Source organism: Anolis sagrei, chromosome 1 (assembly GCF_037176765.1).
Source record: "Anolis sagrei isolate rAnoSag1 chromosome 1, rAnoSag1.mat, whole genome shotgun sequence".
Classification (NCBI taxonomy): Eukaryota; Metazoa; Chordata; class Lepidosauria; order Squamata; family Dactyloidae; genus Anolis; species Anolis sagrei.
In genome coordinates, this window is record NC_090021.1 from 1523361 (window position 1) to 1543594 (window position 20234).

General features: G+C 50.4%; 1 protein-coding gene across 1 annotated transcript in view; it reads left to right on the forward strand.

The window, feature by feature from the left end:
• The window catches only part of GAREM2 (GRB2 associated regulator of MAPK1 subtype 2), a 31852-nt gene extending 19915 nt beyond the window's left edge, over nucleotides 1-11937 (forward strand). The window contains exons 4-7 of the mRNA XM_067470301.1: nucleotides 2139-2528; nucleotides 6349-7170; nucleotides 8999-9165; nucleotides 9855-11937. Coding sequence (XP_067326402.1) covers nucleotides 2139-2528; nucleotides 6349-7170; nucleotides 8999-9165; nucleotides 9855-10674 — 2199 coding nt within the window. The 3' untranslated portion in view covers nucleotides 10675-11937. The remainder of the gene's footprint in view (nucleotides 1-2138; nucleotides 2529-6348; nucleotides 7171-8998; nucleotides 9166-9854) is intronic.
• The last annotated feature ends 8297 nt before the right edge of the window (nucleotides 11938-20234 follow it).

The following is a 20234-nucleotide window of genomic DNA, read 5'->3' on the forward strand; positions in this document are numbered from 1 at the left end:
AGGTGGTTCAGTCCATCTTGGAGGAGGTGGGCTTCACAGATTCTTTTTGCACGGTCTGCCAAGGCTTTGATGGTGCTTCTTTTTTGACTTGGGTGATGGTTGGAGTTTTGATGTAGATCTCTATCTGTGTGTGTGGGTTTTCTGTAGACGGTGTGACTCAATTGTTGATCTGGTTTGTGGAAGACTAGGACATCTAGAAAACGCAGTGCTTATCTTTTCTTTTTCTCCTTTAACATTCTTTTTAGTTGTTCCTGCTCACTTGTGATTCCGAAGCTGTCTGCGCATGCGCAGGAAATACCACATGTGCAATTTCACAGGGACCATGATGGAGAAAATAATTATTATTCATTCCATGCCCCCCTTTCAATTAACTAATATCCCATATAGGAGGGGTTTGCCCATACTATTTCAAGACATATATAAAACCAAAATGTTGTTATAGCTCCGCAAGCGTCAAGAGGATTTTTTTTTTAAGTTCAGAGGACGAGCATGATGATGTATAAATATGTGAGAGGAAGCCACAGAGAGGAGGGAGCAAGCTTGTTTTCTGCTTCCCTGGAGTGAGACTAGGACGCAATGGAGGAATGGCTTCAAACTACAAGAGAGGAGATTCCATCTGAACATGAGGAAGAACTTCCTGACTGTGAGAGCCGTTCAGCAGTGGAACTCTCTGCCCCGGAGTGTGGTGGAGGCTCCTTCTTTGGAAGCTTTTAAGCAGAGGCTGGATGGCCATCTGTCAGGGGTGCTTTGAATGCAATATTCCTGCTTCTTGGCAGAATGGGGTTGGACTGGATGATTGCCCAGGAGGTCTCTTCCAACTCTTTGATTCTATGATTCTATGATAGGTTTCAAGGTGAGGTATCTGTGAGTGATCAGGGAGAACTGCAACTAGATGGGGCCAATGTTTTGGATTCCTGTTCTTGTTCAGGGGAAAGTGAAAGTTCCAGTTCCCTGGAGAAAACACCTTGGGCCGATGAGGAGGTTTCCAGGGAGAGTCGATTAGACCCGAGAACACAGAGAGTGGAATCCAGGCAAACTAGATATTCCCAGAGAATCCGAGCTAAGACCCTGAAGGCCAGGTGCATCAGGCATGATTTCATGGGTGTCTCAGGGCCCTTCCACACAGCCCTTTATCCCAGAATATCATGGCAGAAAATCCCACATTATCTGAGTGTGGACTCAGATAACCCAGTTCAAAGCAGATATTGTGGGTTATTCTGCCTTAATATTCTGGGATAGAGGTCTGTGAGGAAGTGCCCTTAGAGGAGACAATGTTGCTTTTAGAAGATAGTTTATTTATTTAATTAATTAGTTATTTACTTTGCTTCTATACCGCTGTTCTCAGCCCGGGGGCGACTCACAGCGGTGTACAACATAGGAGCAACAAAATTCAAGACACAGTATAAAAACAATTCACAATCCAGCATTATACAAAAACATCATCATTACTACAAAAACCATTCAGCGCCGTCTCATCATCCAAACCACAATCCAATATCATTTTCCGTTGTTCCGTTCCTATAGTCATTACCAATCATTGCACTTCTTGTTCGAACTCCTTCTTGAACAACCAAGTCTTTAATTTCCTGCGGAATATCATCAGGGAAGGAGCCAGTCTGATGTCTACGGGAAGGGTGTTCCACAGCCGAGGAGCCACCACCGAGAAGGCCCTGTCTCTCGTCCCCGCCAGCCGTGCTTGTGAAGCAGGCGGGATCGAGAGCAGGGCCTCCCCGGAAGATCTCAAAGTCCTGGTGGTTCTTCTGTTTCTGCTCTCAAGTTCTTGTCCAAATATTCTCAAGTTTCCTGTGTTTGCTGATGCCCGTGTTTCCTTAGAGTTTACCTTGGAAAAGATTCCATCTGAACATGAGGAAGAACTTCCTGACTGTGAGAGCCGTTCAGCAGTGGAACTCTCTGCCCCGGAGTGTGGTGGAGGCTCCTTCTTTGGAAGCTTTTAAGCAAAGGCTGGATGGCCATCTGTCAGGGGTGATTTGAATGCAATATTCCTGCTTCTTGGCAGAATGGGGTTGGACTGGATGAGGGCCCAGGAGGTCTCTTCCAACTCTTTGATTCTAGGATTCTATGATTCTGATGGTGGTGGTCCCCTTTCACCTTCTCCTTCCCTCCTTCCCTCCCTGCAGGTGGTCTCAGGTGAGTTCAGCGAGGATAGCGAGGTCTACAACTTCTCCCTCCACGCCGGGGACGAGCTGACGCTCATGGGCCAAGCGGAGATCCTGTGTGCCAAAGCCCCCAAGGAGAAGTCCCGTCTGAACACCTTGCTACGGAAGTTGGGCAAAGCCGGAGTGGGCGGTGGTGGCATCATCAGCGGTGGAAGTGGCCCAACCGAGGGGGTCAGCAGCACCGGGCTCAAAGCCCTGAAGGGCAAGATGCCCTGCCTGATCTGCATGAACCACCGGACCAACGAGAGCCTCAGCCTGCCCTTCCAATGCAAGGGGCGCTTCAGCACCCGCTCGCCTCAAGAGCTGCAGATGCAGGAAGGGGAGCACACAGTGCGCAGCATCATTGAGAAGGTAGGGTGGGTCATACCTGTGAAACGAGTCTGAGAGACTGAACAGGAGCCGGGAGTGTGATGCCGCAGCGGAAATAGGCCAATGTGATTCTAGGCTGCATCCAGAGGGGTTGAACAGCCGTGGTCATGACTCCGCTTCTTTGCATGTCCCATGAGTTCCACATCACCACCTATTTAGCCCACAGTAGCTGTGTGACCACATGTCCATTAGAACTGTATTTTCCAACCAGTTATTCACAATGAGGTTACAGTCAATGCATTCCTATCTAAAAGTGCATTCTCTACCTAACGGAAACTTCCATTAGCATGGGACTGGGTTGGAGATCGCTATCCGATGATCCTAAATCAGGATGGACCAACTTTGGCTCACCCTCCAGGTGTTTTGGACTTCTTTGCATGTCCCATGAGTTCCACATCACCACCTATTTAGCCCACAGTAGCTGTGTGACCACATGTCCATTAGAACTGTATTTTCCAACCAGTTATTCACAATGGGGTTACAGTCAATGCATTCCTATCTAAAAGTGCATTCTCTACCTAACGGAAACTTCCACTAGCATGGGACTGGGTTGGAGATCGCTATCTGATGATCCTAAATCAGGATGGACCAACTTTGGCCCACCCTCCAGGTGTTTTGGACTTCAACTCCTACAATTCCTAACAGCCTACCTGTTGTTAGGAATTGTGGGAGTTGAAGTCCAAAACACCTGGGGGTGCGAAGTTGGCCCATGTCTAAACTTGGACTATATGACCTTTTGGTGCCCCTTCAAACTTACAATTCTATTACTAAAGCTTGTAGGATGGCCTTTGAATGATTGAGAATGGGCATTAGAGTTTCCCTTCCAACTGCTTCAAGGTTTCCTTCTCTCAAGGTCTTTAAGTAGAAGCTTGATGGCCATCAGTTGGGAGGGCTTGGCTTGTGTGTTTCTCATGGGATTGGACTGGATGACGTTTTCAGGCTGTCTAGCCATCAGTCAGTCGTGAGGGCTTGTAGATCTCTCCTGGAGTCAGACTGGATGGCCTCTGGGATCCCTCTCCAATTGTAGTGGAACACTTAGAGTCCAGTACAGCCTCCTTCTCTGTCAGTTGGGAGGACTTGAGTATTCCTCATGGGGTAAGACTGAATGGTCTTTGGGGCTCCACTCCAACTAGCTCATTCCATGGTCCTCTGTCCCTAGATGATGGCCTTTGGATGATTGAGAATAGGCTTGACCCGATTGCCTTTGGGGTTCCCTCTCAACTTTAGTGGAACATAAACCATCAACTGGACTCTCCTTTGGGGGGTCTTTAAAGAGATGCTGAATGGCCATCAGTCAGGAGGGCTATAATAATGTATTCCTTATGGGGTTGGACTGGATGGCCTCTGGGGCTGCCCTCCAACTCCAGTGGAATACTAACTTCCCTGGTGTCCAGTGCAATCCCCTTTTCTGATGGATGGCCATCAGTAAGTAGGGCTTGGATTGGTATTCCTTGTGGCGTCAGACCAGATGGCCTCTAGGGCTCCCTTCCAATTCTAGCGGAGCCTCCTTCTCTGATATCCATCGGCTGTCGGTTGGGAGGGCTTTGATCATATATTCCTCATGGGATGGGACTGGATGGCCTTTGGGGCTCCCCTCCAATCCCATTGGAACACTAGAGTCCAGTGGAGTCTCTTCTGATGGATGGCTGTCAATCACAAGAACTTTTTAAACATTTAAATATAGCCTTTTCTGTTGAATTGGTTAGGAAAGTTGTAAATGAATGACCGGTGTTTTTCCAGCGAAGACATCTTGATTCCATCAGTTCCCGGACAGATGTTGACTTTCCTTCCTTAAGCGATAATTGGTTTTCCTTCTCAAGGAGCCTTGTTTGAATTCCTGAAGTAATGTTGGTTTGTATTCTAAAATGTAAGGAGCCACTTAAAAGAGACATTGTCTTTAGTAATGTAAACATGTTGTTTTCCACCACAGAGTGAATCCTGTCTCTGGTCATGTTAGCAGTAGGGCTGGGCGGTTTCGTTTCGTAATTTCGTAATTCGTTAAAAATTCGTTATTTTTTTTATAACGAAGCGATTTTGAACCATTCAGGAGCATCTGAATGGTTCAAAATCGCTTCGTTATCAAAAAAAATAACGAATTTTTAACGAATTACGAAATTACGAAACGAAACCGCCCAGCCCTACTGCTAACATGACCAGAGACAGGATTCACTCTGTGGTGGAAAACAACATGTTTACATTACTAAAGACAATGTAATTGCTTCGTATTCGTTTCGTATTCGTTTCGAAATCGTTTCGTTATTATTTCCGCATGTCTGGGGCAAGTTTTACAGCTGTTGTTTGTTTAATTAGTGAAAAAAAATTATAAATATCACACCAACAGTCAACAACAGAGGGAGAGGGAAGCTTCAGAAGTTCCCCCTGTCCCATTTGGAGGGTTTTTTAGCGTATTGTGCGGTCGCGTCCGCCATTAACGAATCGATTCGTATTCGTTTCGAAATCGTTTCGTAATTGTTTCGTAATTTACGAAATTTCGTAAATATCGGACTTTTTTAAAGAAAAATTTCAGAATTCATTTAAATATCGAAACGCAAAAAACCCCAAAAAACGAATCGAGTTTAGAAACAATTTTTTCCGTGGTTGCCCAGCCCTAGTTAGCAGTTCTCATCAGCAACTTTTAATTACAGTCCATGAATTACCTCCTTCTTGTAGTTTTCCAGGCTTCAATCTTAGGATGGCATCAGTAGACTAGATAGAGTCCCAACCACACATCTATCTATCTATCTATGTATATAATAAAAGTCAAAACTTGTATGCGGAGGACAAAAGTGTGGCGGGAGGAGTATGTGCCAGCGTTTTGATTGGCTGCTGCAGTGGTGCTATTTGCATATGGTCTCTGATTGGCCAGCTTCAATAGGAGTCCCTGGTGGAAAAAAGAGTTCATGGCAGAAACGGGGACATGAGAAGGAAATTTGCATATGGTCTCTGATTGGCCAGCCTCAATTCCAAGATTCTGAGATGACAAAGAGAGGAAAGGAAAAGGCCAGAGGGGGCGGAGTCAGACAATTACCAATACAGACCAGACTTGGCACACAGAGCCTGCAAGACCAACTCGACATCCTACTGCAGTTTGGAGGAGGATGAACCATGGATGATGGGACTTGTAGTACCATCACTCACATTCTGAGACCGTTGTTAATCTCATCCAATGACTGATCAGGACCAAACTTGGCACATAGACCTCTCATGACCCACTTTACGCCTGGTGTGGTTTGGCGGGGGATGGACCATGGATTATGGGACTTGCAGTACCTTTGCTCAATTCTTGAGACACTGCAACCCTCATCCAATTACCGATAAAGACCAAACTTGGCACACTGAGTCTCCATGACCCACTCTACATCCTGGTGCGACTTGGAGGAGGATGCACCATGGATGATGGGACTTGCAATACCTTAACTCACTTTCTGAGACTGCTGTGACCCTCATCCAATGACTGATCAAGACCAAACTTAGCACACAGAGCCCCCATGACCCTCTCTCCATCCTGGTGCAGTTTGGAAGACGATGGACCACAGATGATGGGACTCACAGTACCTTCACTAACTTCCTGAGACCACTGCGAGCCATATAAATAACTGATAAAGACCAACCTTGATATACAATGCCTTTCTCAAATAACCCGGGCAGCGCCGGGTCCCCAAGCTAGTCTTTCATAAAACTCAATTCGAATCATACATCATATTTCATGACACTTGTGTGTTCCTCGAGGGGTGGGACTGGATGGCTTTTGGGTTCCCCTCCATCTCACTGACTCACTCCCTGCTCCTTTGTCCATCCGCAGGTGCGTCTCCCGGTGAATGTGACGGTGCCGAGCCGCCCGCCACGCAACCGCTACGACCTGCACTGCATCCGCGAGGGCCACTGCTACAAGCTGGTCAGCATCATCTCCAAGACGGTGGTGCTGGGCTGCGCAATGCGGGAGGCGGAGGTGTCGCCCTTCCACTTGCTGCTCTTGGCCGATGTACCACGCTTCCTGCTGCCGGAGGGGCTGGCGCTGCCGGGGGGACTACCGGACCCCCCACTGGAGAGGCTCCTGCGTGATTGTACGGCTTTGTGCCAGGAGCGTTTCGACCCTAACGAGTACTCCCGGGCTGTGCGTGAGGCCAAGCCGGACCTGTCCGAAGAGAGCGTTGCCAGTCCCCGGCGCCTGCGGCTATGCCTCCAGGGCCGCTCTGCCCGTGACCAGGTGGCCCACTCCTTCCAGCGACTCTCCCTTTGCCTCTACAGTGCCGGCACAATCACTGCTGCATCCTCCTCCTCCTGCTCGTCCTCCTCTGAGAGCTCTGGCCAAGACCCTGGCCCTCCGGCGGGAGGCGGAAGAGTTCCTCGGCGCCTGATCCTGCCACCCACCTTCCGCCCCCAGGAGCCCCCCGAGAGGGAGGAATATGTTGCCCCTGATTGGGCCCCACCCCCCCTACGTCCCCCCTACGAGCGGCCCTACGAGGAGCTCTGGTCTGGGCAGAACTACGCCGAGGCCCCCAGCGGAAGGCCAGCACTATGGGCAGAGGACCGGGCCCAGGCCGAGGGGGGCCGCGACCTCAAGGGCTTCACCGGACCCGCCTCCATGGACGCCCCGCCCCCTGTGCCCCCCAAGTCGGAGGCGGTGAGTGGGCCGTGGTGGGGCTTCAAAGGGGGGCAGGTGTGGATCCATTGACAGGGGGTGGAGGCATTATATTATTGAAGTGGCAGGTAGTTCCCCTGACCTGGGACAGATTGCCTTTTGAGACTATTATTATTACTATTGCTATTATTTCAGACACAGAGAGAAAACAAAACAAGGTTTAGAAATGGATTAATTGACAAGGGGTGGAATTATTATATTTTAAAGTTCCATGTAGTTCCTCTGACCCAGGACAGGTTGCCTTTTTAGATGGTTGTTTTTGTTGTTGTTTCAGACACAGGAGAGGACCAAAGCAGCTGAATTTAGCTTAAGGCAGGCATGGGCCAACTTGGCCCTCCCTCCAGGTGTCCCATGAGTTCAACATTACCACCTATTTAGCCCACAGTAGACATGTGACCACATGTCCATTAGAACTGTATTTTCCAACCAGTTATTCACAACGGGGTTACAGTCAATGCATTCCTATGGGGTTATAGTCAATGCATTCCTATCTAACAGTGCATTCTGTACCTAACAGACTTCCTCCAGTATGGGAGTCGATTGGAGATTGCTACCTGATAACCCTAAGTCAGGCATGGGCCAACTTCGGCCCTCCCTCCAGGTGCTTTGGACTTCTTTGCATGTCCCATGAGTTCCACATCACCACCTATTTAGCCCACAGTAGCTGTGTGACCACATGTCCATTAGAACTGTATTTTCCAACCAGTTATTCACAATGAGGTTACAGTCAATGCATTCCTATCTAACAGTGCATTCTGTACCTAACAGAGACTTCCTCCAGCATGGGAGTCGATTGGAGATTGCTACCTGATAACCCTAAGTCAGGCATGGGCCAACTTTGGCCCTCCCTCCAGGTGTTTTGGACTTCTTTGCATGTCCCATGAATTCCACATCACCACCTATTTAGCCCACAGTAGCTGTGTGACCACATGTCCATTAGAACTGTATTTTCCAACCAGTTATTCACAATGGGGTTCCAGTCAATGCATTCCTATCTAACAGTGCATTCTGTACCTAACAGAGACATCTTCCAGCATGGGAGTCGATTGGAGATTGCTATCTGATTACCCTAAGTCAGACATGGGCCAACTTCGGCCCTCCCTCCAGGTGTTTTGGACTTCTTTGCATGCCCCTTGAGTTCCACATCACCACCTATTTAGCCCACAGTAGCTGTGTGACCACATGTCCATTAGAACTGTATTTTCCAACCAGTTATTCACAATGGGGTTACAGTGAATGCATTCCTATCTAACAGTGCGTTCTGTACCTAACAGAGACTTCCTCCAGCATGGGAGTCGATTTGAGATTGCTACCTGATAACCCTAAGTCAGGCATGGGCCAACTTCGGCCCTCCCTCCAGGTGTTTTGGACTTCTTTGCATGTCTCATGAGTTCCACATCACCACCTATTTAGCCCATTAGATGTGTGACCACATGTCCATTAGAACTGTATTTTCCAACCAGTTATTCACAATGGGGTTCCAGTCAATGCATTCCTATCTAACAGTGCGTTCTGTACCTAATGGAGACTTCCTGCAGCATGGGAGTCGATTGGAGATTGCTACCTGATAATCCTAAGTCAGGCATGGACCAACTTTGGCCCTCCCTCCAGGTGTTTTGGACTTCAACTCTCACCATTCCTAACAGCCGGTAGGCTGTTAGGAATGGTGGGAGTTGAAGTCCAAAACACCTGGAGGGAGGACCAAAGTTGGCCCATGCCTGACTAGACCCTGTTCCTCCCTTGGAATGGCCTTGGCCTTGGTGGCTGCTGCATCACAACGAAGGTGCCCTGTCCTATCCTTGTTTTGCAGGTACGGGAGGAATGTCGGCTGCTTGTGGCTCCGCCGGTGCCGCCCAGAGGGTCCCTCGTGCCCCCTGGCTCCAGCCCCCCACCCTCGGCGCGCTTCCCCAAAGCCCAGGCCGGCCCTTTGCTTGCCTCCGGCCTCTCGTACTACTCTTCCGGCCTCCACGACGACGCGTGAGTAAGGGGCCGAGTGGGAGGAATTTTGTGCATGCTATGTTCAGGGGACCCCCGTGCCCTTGTAAAGTCCCTAGTAATTTTGGGGTGCAGCATGACCCATGCATCTCCAAGCTTGGACTCACATTACTGGAGCTGCTTTGGGTGTAAGACTGTAGGATCTATATAGCAATATTAAATAACCACTCACAAGCTGGCTTGCTTTGAAATGGATATATTGCTTGTATCTCTGCAGCAAAGAAAGACACTACGGAGTTTTCCCCACCACCACTTCCTTTTATACACTTTTCCTGCCCATCTCCCCCTCTTCTCAGTTTCCTTATTAGAACTGGTTGCTTCACAAGTTCCAGTGCAAGGTTTCCAGCGCCCTCGGCTGGCTTCAAAATGTCACACAGAGAGAATTGAGGCAACCAGGATGATTCGGTCAGGATGTCACGGAGGGAATTTGTGATGTCTTCATGCCATCAGAAATTGACTCCTGACATTGGGTGACTTTTGGAACAGCCCTTAGAAGACCCCTCCAGGTGTTTTGGACTTCAACTCGCACAATTCCTAACAGCCAGTAGTCCAAAATACCCGGAGGGCCCATGTTTGCCCGTGCCTGAGATAACGTTTCTTTCCTCCTCAACTGCATAACCAAAGGGTGAGATGTCCATCTTGGCTGACCGCATCTTCTCCCCTCTTTGCAGGCCTGTTCCCCGGAGCGGGAGCTGCTCCCCTTCCCCGGACGCTTACTCCCTCTACTGCTATCCCTGCACTTGGGGCGACTGCAAAGTCGGGGAGACCCCCAACCGGACGATGCTGTGCGGCCCCCCAGCTCAGCCCCGCTCCCCTCCGCCGGCAGTCCCCTCAGCAGCGTCCGTATCAGGCCCTTTGTGGCCGGACCCTTGGCCTTACAGTGACCCAGGACGGTCCACTCCATTGCTGGAGCCTACCCAGAGCTGCCAGAGCTGCCCCCTCCTCAAGGGGCCCCCTCCCCAGAAGCGCTTTGCCCCCTTTGGGGCCTTGAACCCCTTCTCCAGCCCGGCTTCTTCTTCCTCGTCCTCCGACTGGCCGGAGCCCCTGGAGTGGACCCGGCCCCCCTCCCCAGAGCCCTTTGAGCCCTTCGGGGGGACACCCTCCCCGCCGCCCCGTGCTGCCCCGGCCTTTGACCCCCCGCTGCCCGAGGCCACGGCCGCCTGGACACTGGGGTGTGAGGGGCCCGCGGGGCGGCTCTTCCTAACCGAGGTGCCCCCCACATCCGCCCGGCCCAGCGCCCGGCCCAACGGGGACGGCTCTCCCTGGCAGCCCCCCGGCGACCTCTCCTCCCTCTCGTTGGAGGGCGTCTCCCAGTGCCTGCGCTTCATCGGCCTCTCGGAGGAGCTGGCCGGACGCTTTGCCCGCGAGCGCATCGACGGCAGCATCTTCGTCCAGCTGACCGAGGAGATCCTTTCCGAAGACTTCCGGTTGACCAAGCTCCAGGTCAAGAAGGTCATGCAGTTCATCAAGGGCTGGCGGCCCAAGATTTAAGCGTGGATAAAGGTGGTCCGAAAAGCAGACCCTGGACATTGATTGGCCCAGAAAGATGAGAGGGACATCTTGACCTCAAACCCAATGAAAAGTTGGCACTTGGAGGGCAGAGCAGGGGGTCCTTGTTGGTGGGTTCTCACAGTGACCAATGGGCCGGGGGTCTTAGGAGTCAATGGGGGCATCTTCCTCCAGCATTTGGAGGAAGGAGGACCTTCTCTGAAGACTTCCGGCTGACCAAGTTCCAGGTCAAGGAGGTCATGCAGTTCATCAAGGGCTGGCGGCCCAAGATTTAAGCGTGGATAAGGGTGGTCCGAAAAGCAGACCCTGGACATTGATTGGCCCAGAAAGATGAGAGGGACATCTTGACCTCAAACCCAATGAAAAGTTGGCACTTGGAGGGCAGAGCAGGGGGTCCTTGTTGGTGGGTTCTCACAGTGGCCAATGGGCCGGGGGTCTTAGGAGTCAATGGGGGCATCTTCCTCCAGCATTTGGAGGAAGGAGGACCTTCTCTGAAGACTTCCGGCTGACCAAGCTCCAGGTCAAGGAGGTCATGCAGTTCATCAAGGGCTGGCGGCCCAAGATTTAAGCGTGGATACGGGTGGTCCGAAAAGCAGACCTTGGACATTGATTGGCCCAGAAAGATGAGAGGGACATCTTGACCTCAAACCCAATGAAAAGTTGGCACTTGGAGGGCAGAGCAGGGGGTCCTTGTTGGTGGGTTCTCATAGTGGCCAAAGGGCCGGGGGTCTTAGGAGTCAATGGGGGCATCTTCCTCCAGTATTTGGAGGAAGGAGGACCCTCTCCGAAGACTTCCGGCTGACCAAGCTCCAAGTCAAGGAGGTCATGCAGTTCATCAAGGGCTGGCGGCCCAAGATTTAAGCATGGAAGGGTGGTCCGTAAAGCAGACCCTGGACATTGATTGGCCCAGAAAGATGAGAGGGACATCTTGACCTCAAACCCAATGAAAAGTTAGCACTTGGAGGGCAGAGCAGGGGGTCCTTGTTGGTGGGTTCTCACAGTGGCCAAAGGGCCGGGGGGTCTTAGGAGGCAATGGGGAAGGGGCTGCAATGGGACATCTTCCTCCAGCATTTGGAGGAAGGAGGACCCTCTCTGAAGACTTGCGGCTGACCAAGCTCCAGGTTAGGAAGGTCATGCAGTTCATCAAGGGCTAGCGGTTCGAGATTTAAGCATGGACGGGTGGTCCGAAAAGTGGACCCTGGACATTGCCCCAGAAAGATGAGAGGGGCATCTTGACCCCAAATCCAATGACCCCAAATCCAATGAAAAGATGGCACTTGGTGGACGAACAGGGAGTCCTTGTGGGTGAATTCTCATGGTGGCCAAAGGGCTGGGGAGGGCGGTCTTAGGAGGCATTGGAGAAGGGCTTTCAATGGGGCTTCCCCTTCCTTCTCCAGCATTTGGAGGAAAGAGGATTCTCTCTGAAGACTTCCAACGGACCAAGCTGTAGGTCAAGGTCATGCAGTTCAACAAGGGCTGGTGACCCAGGATTGAAGCGTGGAAGGGTGGTCCGAAAAGTGGACCCTGGAAATCGGCCCAGAAAGTTAAGAGGGACATCTTGACCCCAAACCCAATGAAAAGATGGCACTTGGAGGGCAGACCTGGGGTCCTTGTTGGTGGGTTCTCATGGTGGCCAAAGGGCCAGGGATCTTAGGAGGCATTGGCTGCAACGGGGCTTCTTCTTCTTTCTCCAGCATTTGGAGGAAAGAGGACCCTCTCCAAAGATTTCCGACTGACTAAGCTCCAAGTCAAGAAGGTCATGCAGTTCATTAAGGGGTGGTAGGACAAGATTTAAGCATGGAGCAGGAAAGCAGAAGGAGTGGAGAGAGATCGGCCCTGGGCATCACCCTCTCCAAGGTAGAAGGATGTGGCTGTTGGAGTGAAGTAGGACACTTGACCATGGACCACCCTCCAAAAGATGGTCTTGGAAGACAGGCCAAAGGGATCTTGCCAGTGAGTGGACCATGGAGGGGCCCTGTGGGGGGTTTCCCGCATCCACTGCATTTGGCAGGAGATTCTTCTCCAAAGACCGGTGGCTGACCAGGTCAAGAAGGCCATGTGGTCCATCAAGAGATGGAGGCCGAAGGTCTAAATGGGCAGTGGTCCAAAAAGCGGAGGAGAGGTTGACTATGGGCATTGTTCAAAAAAGAGAAGAGGAGATCTTGACCCCAAACTCAATGAAAAGATGGCACTCTGAGGGCAGACCAGATGGTCCTTGTTGGTGGGTTCTCCTTTGGGTAGAGCTGGTGGTCAAAGGGATGGCCAGGAAGCCTTGGGAAGAGTTGGAGAATGGTCTACGGTGGGGTTTTCCCTTTCTCCAGCAACTAGAACAAAGAGGCAGGCTCAGAACTTCCCTCATCCCCATTGCCAGTCCTGTGGGGCCCTATTGGTGCCTCCACAGTTGGTGGTGAGATGGTACCACACAACCCAATACTAATCCCTTTTGTGTATTGATTGACACAGGGTGCCCCAAAGTAGAGGATGATGCCTGGGTTGCTTTTCACGGAATTGGGTGAAAGTGTTAGAAAATTATGTTAATTAATGGCATTGAGAAGATGAAGCTGAGAACAACAAAGTCCATGGTGTTGTTGTGTGGAAGACCTGTATCTCAGTGATGCCTTGTATGTGTCCAATTTGGCGCCGGTGGTGGGGCCCAAAAAGAAGAAGAGGAGGAGGTGGAGGAGATGGTGGTGGTGATGGTGGTGTAGGAGAGCTTGGCCCTGGTCCACCAGAAAATTGGCTCGGAGGACAACTCTTGGGGCAGGAGGGTTGGGGGACTGGCAGAAAAGACCACCTTTCCTGCAGCAGGAACCATCCTAATAGGCATGGTCCTTCAAGAAGGCTCCTCTCACCAAATAATTCTTCCTTCCGTCCCTGTTTTCTGGAAGACCAAGTTCTAAAGGGTGGCCTTGGCCAAGCCACACTCTCTCAGCCTCAGAGGAGGGTCAGGGTGACCAAGGTTGGCTCATTCTCAGGTTGAGGTGGCTCTGAACCCCTTCTGGACCCCTTGCTCAGAAAAATGCCTGGTGGGCCCACCTTTTCTGTTGTGGTGCATATTGCCTTCAAGCCATTTGTGACTTAAGAATGTCCTCCTCACAGGGTGAGACTTGTGGTGTCCTTCTCACAAGATTCCTTCAGAAGGGCCTGGCCTTTTCCTTCCTTCTGGGGCTGAGAGAGTGTGACTTGCTTAAGGTCACCCAGGCGGAGAAAAGATGTGGAAACTGCCCTGCTGTAATCCTCATTTGGCATTCAAAGGACTACAACACCACTGGCTGACCAAACTCCAGGTCAAGAAGGCCATGTAGTCCATCAAGAGATGGAGGCTGTGGTCCAAAAATGGGCAGTGGTCCAAAAAGCAGAGGACAGGTTGACTATGGACATTGTTAAAAAAGGAGAAGAGGAGATCTTGACCCCAAACACAATGAAAAGATGGCACTCTGAGGGCAGACCAGATGGTCCTTGTTGGTGGTTCTCCTTTGGGTTGGGAACAACATGAAGCCCCATCTCTTAATGACATGGATGTCTACTTGGGGTGCATTTCCTCCTTTTGCACACTCCCTTCCCCCAAATTCATCTACATAGTCAGTTGCCCCCCCCTCAGGGGGGAGGTTAAAGTAATAATTATAAAATTCAAAAATATGATGCCCACTCCAAAAGAAATTTTATCTCCCCATCAAGATGTGGGAGGCCAAGGCTGGGGGTAGAGATTGCACAGGCTGTGTGTTGCGTGGCTGCTTCTGCTCAGTTACCCCAATCACTGCCCCATTTGCAGACCCCAGGAAGAAGGGAAGGGAAGGAGGGAAACAAAGCAACCCATTGAAAAGTGTGTCCTCGGAGCCATCCCCAGGAATGGTGCCTGCCTTCGTTCCAGATGACCCTGAGCAGGTTCAGAGTTGGACAGGGAAGCAGGTTAACAAAACAAGAATTTGGGGAGGGGGCCTCAGTCCTAGGTATCAGCTCTCTTAATCATGTGCTGGGGTCTGTGCAATCCACACTCATGGCAAAAATGAAGGCGAAAGTAGCTCTGGCTGCTGGATTTCTTTGGGTGCTTCCAGACAGCACTAAATCACGGGCCCAAAAATCCCGGGACTTCAGAAGAGGTCCACATACAGATCTGTTGAGTCCTGGGATTTCTGCCTTCGTTGTCCAGACCTGATGCTTTGCTGCGAGATTTAGAGGCACTCTCTCTCAGCCTCAAGAGCACAAAGGCAAGGCTGGGGGTGAGCAGCTGTTTTTAATCCAAGCCCTCCTTACAGATGCCCATCCAGCCTCTGCTGAAAGACCCCCAGGGAAGGAAGGAGACCCTCGGGCAGCTGCGTATGCCCATGCAGAACAGTTCTTCCTCATGTTTAGAAGAAGAATGGGTGGTTTCGGTGGCTCTTAATGGCTCTCTTTGGGCGCTTCCAGACAGCACTAAATCACGGGCCCAAAAATCCCGGGACTTCAGAAGAGGTCCACATACAGACCTGTTGGTCCTGGGATTTCTGCCTCCGTTGTCCAGACCTGATGCTTTGCTGTGAGATTTAGAGGCACTCTCTCTCAGCCTCAAGAGCACAAAGGCAAGCCTGGGGGTGAGCAGCTGTTTTTAATCTAAGCCCTCCTGACAGATGCCCATCCAGCCTCTGCTTAAAGACCCCTAGGGAAGGAAGGAGACCCTCGGGAAGCTGTGTATTCCCATGCAGAACAGTTCTTCCTCATGTTTAGAAGAAGAATGGGTGGTTTCGGTGGCTCTTAATGGCTCTCTTTGGGCACTTCCAGACAGCACTAAGTCACGGGCCCCAAAATCCCGGGACTTCAGAAGAGGTCCACATACAGACCTGTTTAGTCAGACCATCCAACCTCTGCTTAAAGACCCCTAGGGAAGGAAGGAGACCCTTGGGAAGCTGCGTATTCCCATGCAGAACAGTTCTTCCTCATGTTTAGAAGAAGAATGGGTGGTTTCGGTGGCTCTTAATGGCTCTCTTTGGGCACTTCCAGACAGCACTAAGTCACGGGCCCCAAAATCCCGGGACTTCAGAAGAGGTCCACATACAGACCTGTTTAGTCAGACCATCCAGCCTCTGCTTAAAGACCCCCAGGGAAGGAAGGAGACCCCCGGGCAGCTTCGTATGCCCATGCAGAACAGTTCTTCCTCATGTTTAGAAGAAGAATGGGTGGTTTCGGTGGCTCTTAATGGCTCTCTTTGGGCGCTTCCAGACAGCACTAAATCACGGGCCCCAAAATCCCGGGACTTCAGAAGAGGTCCACATACAGACCTGTTGAGTCCTGGGATTTCTGCCTCCGTTGTCCAGACCTGGTGCTCTGCTGTGAGATTTAGAGACTCCCAGATGCATCGGCTGCATGGCCCAGAGTTGGTGGGACTTGTAGTCCAAGACAGTCTCTCTTTGGGCACTTCCAGACAGCACTAAATCACGGACCCAAAAATCCCGGGACTTCAGAAGAGGTCCACATACAGTCCCGTTGGTCCCGGGATTTCTGCCTCTGTTGCCCAGACCTGATGCTTTGCTGCAAGACTTAGAGGCTCCCAGGTGCACTGGCTGCACTGCCCAGAGTTGGTGGGACTTGTAGTCCAAGACAGTCTCCATAATCCCCGTGTGCCCAGTGTGGCCTTACGTTGGGCAGCCAGATGCCTCTGAGGGTTTGCCAGGTACTTTTTAAAGTGCACTATGAGCCACAAACATTGCTTTCCATGCTCCTCTTGCTGCCTTATGGGCCTCTTGACTCATCCCTCGCCTTTGGGCCAGTGAAGCTCTGATGTCACTTGCCACCTCTTTCCAGCAGCAGCAGGTGTCCTTTGATACCTAGGAGAACTCCAAGCTAACACCTCCCAGCAAAGGATTCCCCCAGGCAGCAACCAGCCAGGCTTTGAAGCTGCAAGGCCATTCAATGCTAATTTGCAATCTTCAGACAAGAGTTCTTTCTCCCACCCTGGACCTCATTCCACAGATAAATAAGCCCCACTTGTCTAGTTTCCAACAGATCTCAGAACCTCTGAGGATGCCTGCCAAGATGTGGCTGAAACATCAGGAGAGAATGCTTCTGGAACATGGCCAGACAGCCCCGAAAACTCACAGCAACCCAGTGCTTCCAGCCATGAAAGCCTTCAGCAACACAACTACAAGTTCCTTTCTGAATGCAGGGCATGCGGGCGGGGTGAGGAAGGGGTTGGCCAGTTCACGCCGAAGAATGCCTTGTGTTTCTACCTTTTAACGACTGCCGTAGTCAAATAAACCAGTTTATTAAAAAAAAATAAGTTTGTGTCTGGAATCTGGGTGGGGGTGGGAACAAGTCATTCAGCAGTGGAACTCTCTGCCCCAGAGTGTGGTGGAGACTCCTTCTTTGGAAGCTTTGAAACAGAGGCTGGATGGCCATCTGTCAGGGGTGATTTGAATGCAATATTCCTGCTTCTTGGCAGAATGGGGTTGGACTGGATGGCCCACGAGGTCTCTTCCAAGTCTAGGATTCTATTATTTTAGTCACTCTCTCTCAGCCTCAAGAGCGCAAAGGCAAACCTAGGGGTGAGCAGTTGTTTTTAATCCAAGCCCTCCTGACAGATGCCCATCCAGCTTCTGCTTAAAGACCCCAGGGAAGGAAGGAGACCCTCGGCAGATGCGTATTCCCATGCAGAACAGTTCTTCAAGAGAATGGGGGGGGGTCTCTTTAGCCTTTTCGGTGGCCCTTAATGGCTCTCTTTGGGCGCTTCCAGACAGCACTAAATCACGGGCCCAAAAATCCCGGGACTTCAGAAGAGGTCCATATACAGACCTGTTTAGTCCCGGGATTTCTGCCTCTGTTGTCCAGACTTGATGCTTTGCTGTGAGATTTAGAGGCTCCTGATGGCCACCTGAAGCTTCGGCAGATATTCGGATATGCGAATCTCTGCAAAAGTTCCGTTCTTTCCTGGCCAGAGAAACTGTGTACGCCAGACGCTTCACGAAGTATCTGCCACGAAAACAAAGTTCATGGGGTAGGACCACTTCTGCCTGAGTCGTCACTGCGCAATCAAACAGGAACACTCACTTTCAAGCCAGGAACAGAACTTTGGTATTATTGACACTTTTTAGAGCCTGGCTGCATGGCCATCTGTCCAGACAGATTTGGTTCTGTACTTGTGGCATAGAACAACAAGATGCTATTCCTGGGTTATACATGGCTGTTCCTGGTTGCTCTTACTGTGAAAAGATGTGCAGTGTTCCCTTGTCACTTTGTGGTTTGCTTTTCGCGGACTCACCGTTTCGCGGTTTTCCTTCCTTGCTACTCACTCCTCTTCTCTCCTTCTTCAGGGCTCCATTTGTGAGCCATAGGTCTTCTCCTTGTCAACTTTTCCTTCAATCTTCTCAAGGAACTGCACATGCAATGCTTTGTTGTGCCAGCTGTCAGCTCTGGTTTGGAGTACAGTGTTCTTGTACTAACTCTTTGCCTGCTGTGCTTTGAGAAGTTTCCGATTATTGACTTCAATTAAAGCAGGTTCTTGGATTTCCTTGACATATTCTGCCATTATTATTATTATTATTATTATTATTATTATTATTATTATTAGCCTGATCGGCTAAGGCACTGAGAAAGTCCTGTTTCTGCCACCGGGACGCGGCCTGGTGAGTAGTAAGTGAGCAAGGGAGGGCGGGTGAGTGAGCGAGGGAGGGCCGCAAATGCAGAAGCAGAACCCTGGCCGCCTCTTCTCGCTCGCTCACTGGTCCAAGTTCTGGTTCTGCCGCTGAAACATAACACCCGCGATAAGCGAGGGAACACTGTGCAACGTTGGCAAGCGGGCCACAACTTTGTCCTGGCCAGAGAAAATATGCTTTCCACATGTTTCATGAAGTTTCTGGCACACAAACAAAGTGTTTGCCTTCTACTCAAGTGTCGCCTTCTTCGTAGGAACCAAACAATCAGGAACAAGCATCTAAAATCCAGGAACAAACCCAGATTAAAAAAAAATCGTGATTTCTGAATGCAGGGACATATACAGACATGCGAAGATCTGCATATTCGCAGATTTTAGCTTTGCGCGGGTGGTCCTGAAACGTAACACCCGCGATAAGTGAGGGAACGCTGCGCAACGTTGGCAAGCGGGCCACAACTTTGTCCTGGTCAGAGAAAATGTGCCTTTCACACGTTTCATGAAGTTTCTGGCACACAAACAAAGTGTTTGCCTTCTACTCAAGTGTCGCTTTCTTCTCAGGAACTGACCAATCAGGAACAAGCACCTTACACCCAGGAACAAACCCAGATTTTTTAAAAAAATGTGATTTCTGAATGCAGGGACGTATACACACATGCGAAGATCTGCATATTCGCGGATTTTAGCTTTTCGCGGGTGGTCCTGAAACGTAACACCCGCGATAAGTGAGGGAATGCTGTGCAATGTTGACAAGCAGGACACAACTTTGTCCTGGCCAGAGAAAATGTGCCTTCGGATTATAGCTTTTCGCGGCTGGTCCTGAAACGTAACACCCACGATAAGTGAGGCAACGCTGTGCAACGTTGACAAGTGGGCCACAACTTTGTCCTGGCCAGAGAAAATGTGTCTTTCACACGTTTCATGAAGTTTCTGGCACACAAACAAAGTGTTTGCCTTCTACTCAAGTGTCGCCTTCTTTTAAGGAACCGACCAATCAGGAACAAGCATGTAAAACCCGGGAACAAACCCAGATTTAAAAAAAAGTGATTTCTGAATGCAGGGACATATACAGACATGCGAAAAGCTGCATATTCGCGGATTTTAGCTTTTCGCGGGTGGTCCTGAGACCTATCACCCGCGATAAGTGAGGGAATGCTGTGCAATGTTGACAAGCGGGCCACAACTTTGTCCTGGCCAGAGAAAATATGCTTTCCACATGTTTCATGAAGTTTCTGGCACACAAAAAAAGTGTTTGTCTTCTACTCAAGTGTCGCTTTCTTCTCAGGAACCGACCAATCAGGAACAAGCATCTAAAACCCAGGAACAAACCCAGATAAAAAAATAATAATTGTGATTTCTGAATGCAGGGACATATACAGTCAACACTGTACCTCTTTTCGCAATAATTGCAATCAGGAACAGGTCTAACCCGGGAATAGCACCTTGTTGTTCCATGCCACAAGTACACAACCAAATCTGTCTGGACAGATGGCCACGCAGCCAGGCTTTAAAAAGTGTGATGCTGACTGTAAAGCGTCCTGAGTCGCCTGCGGACTGAGAGGGGCGGTATATAAATATAGTAAATAAATAAATACTGTCTGGATGGGCCCAGAGACAAGGAGTCCTTGTGGATGATGGGATAGGAAGTGGGACTGTGTGGATGATGGGATAGGAAGTGGGGAGAAAGCACAGATCTATCAACAGAGGAGGAAATTCTCCCTCTGACCCAGGTATAGGCAAACTTGGGCCCTCCCTCCAGGTGTTTTGGACTCCAACTCCCACAATTCCTAACAGCCTATCGGCTGTTAGGAATTGTGGGAGTTGGAGTCCAAAACACCTGGAGGGAGGGCCCAAGTTCTGGCCAAGCCAAGACTTTGAATCCCGAAGGAATCCTGAAGGAATAAAGGGAGACGAGATGACC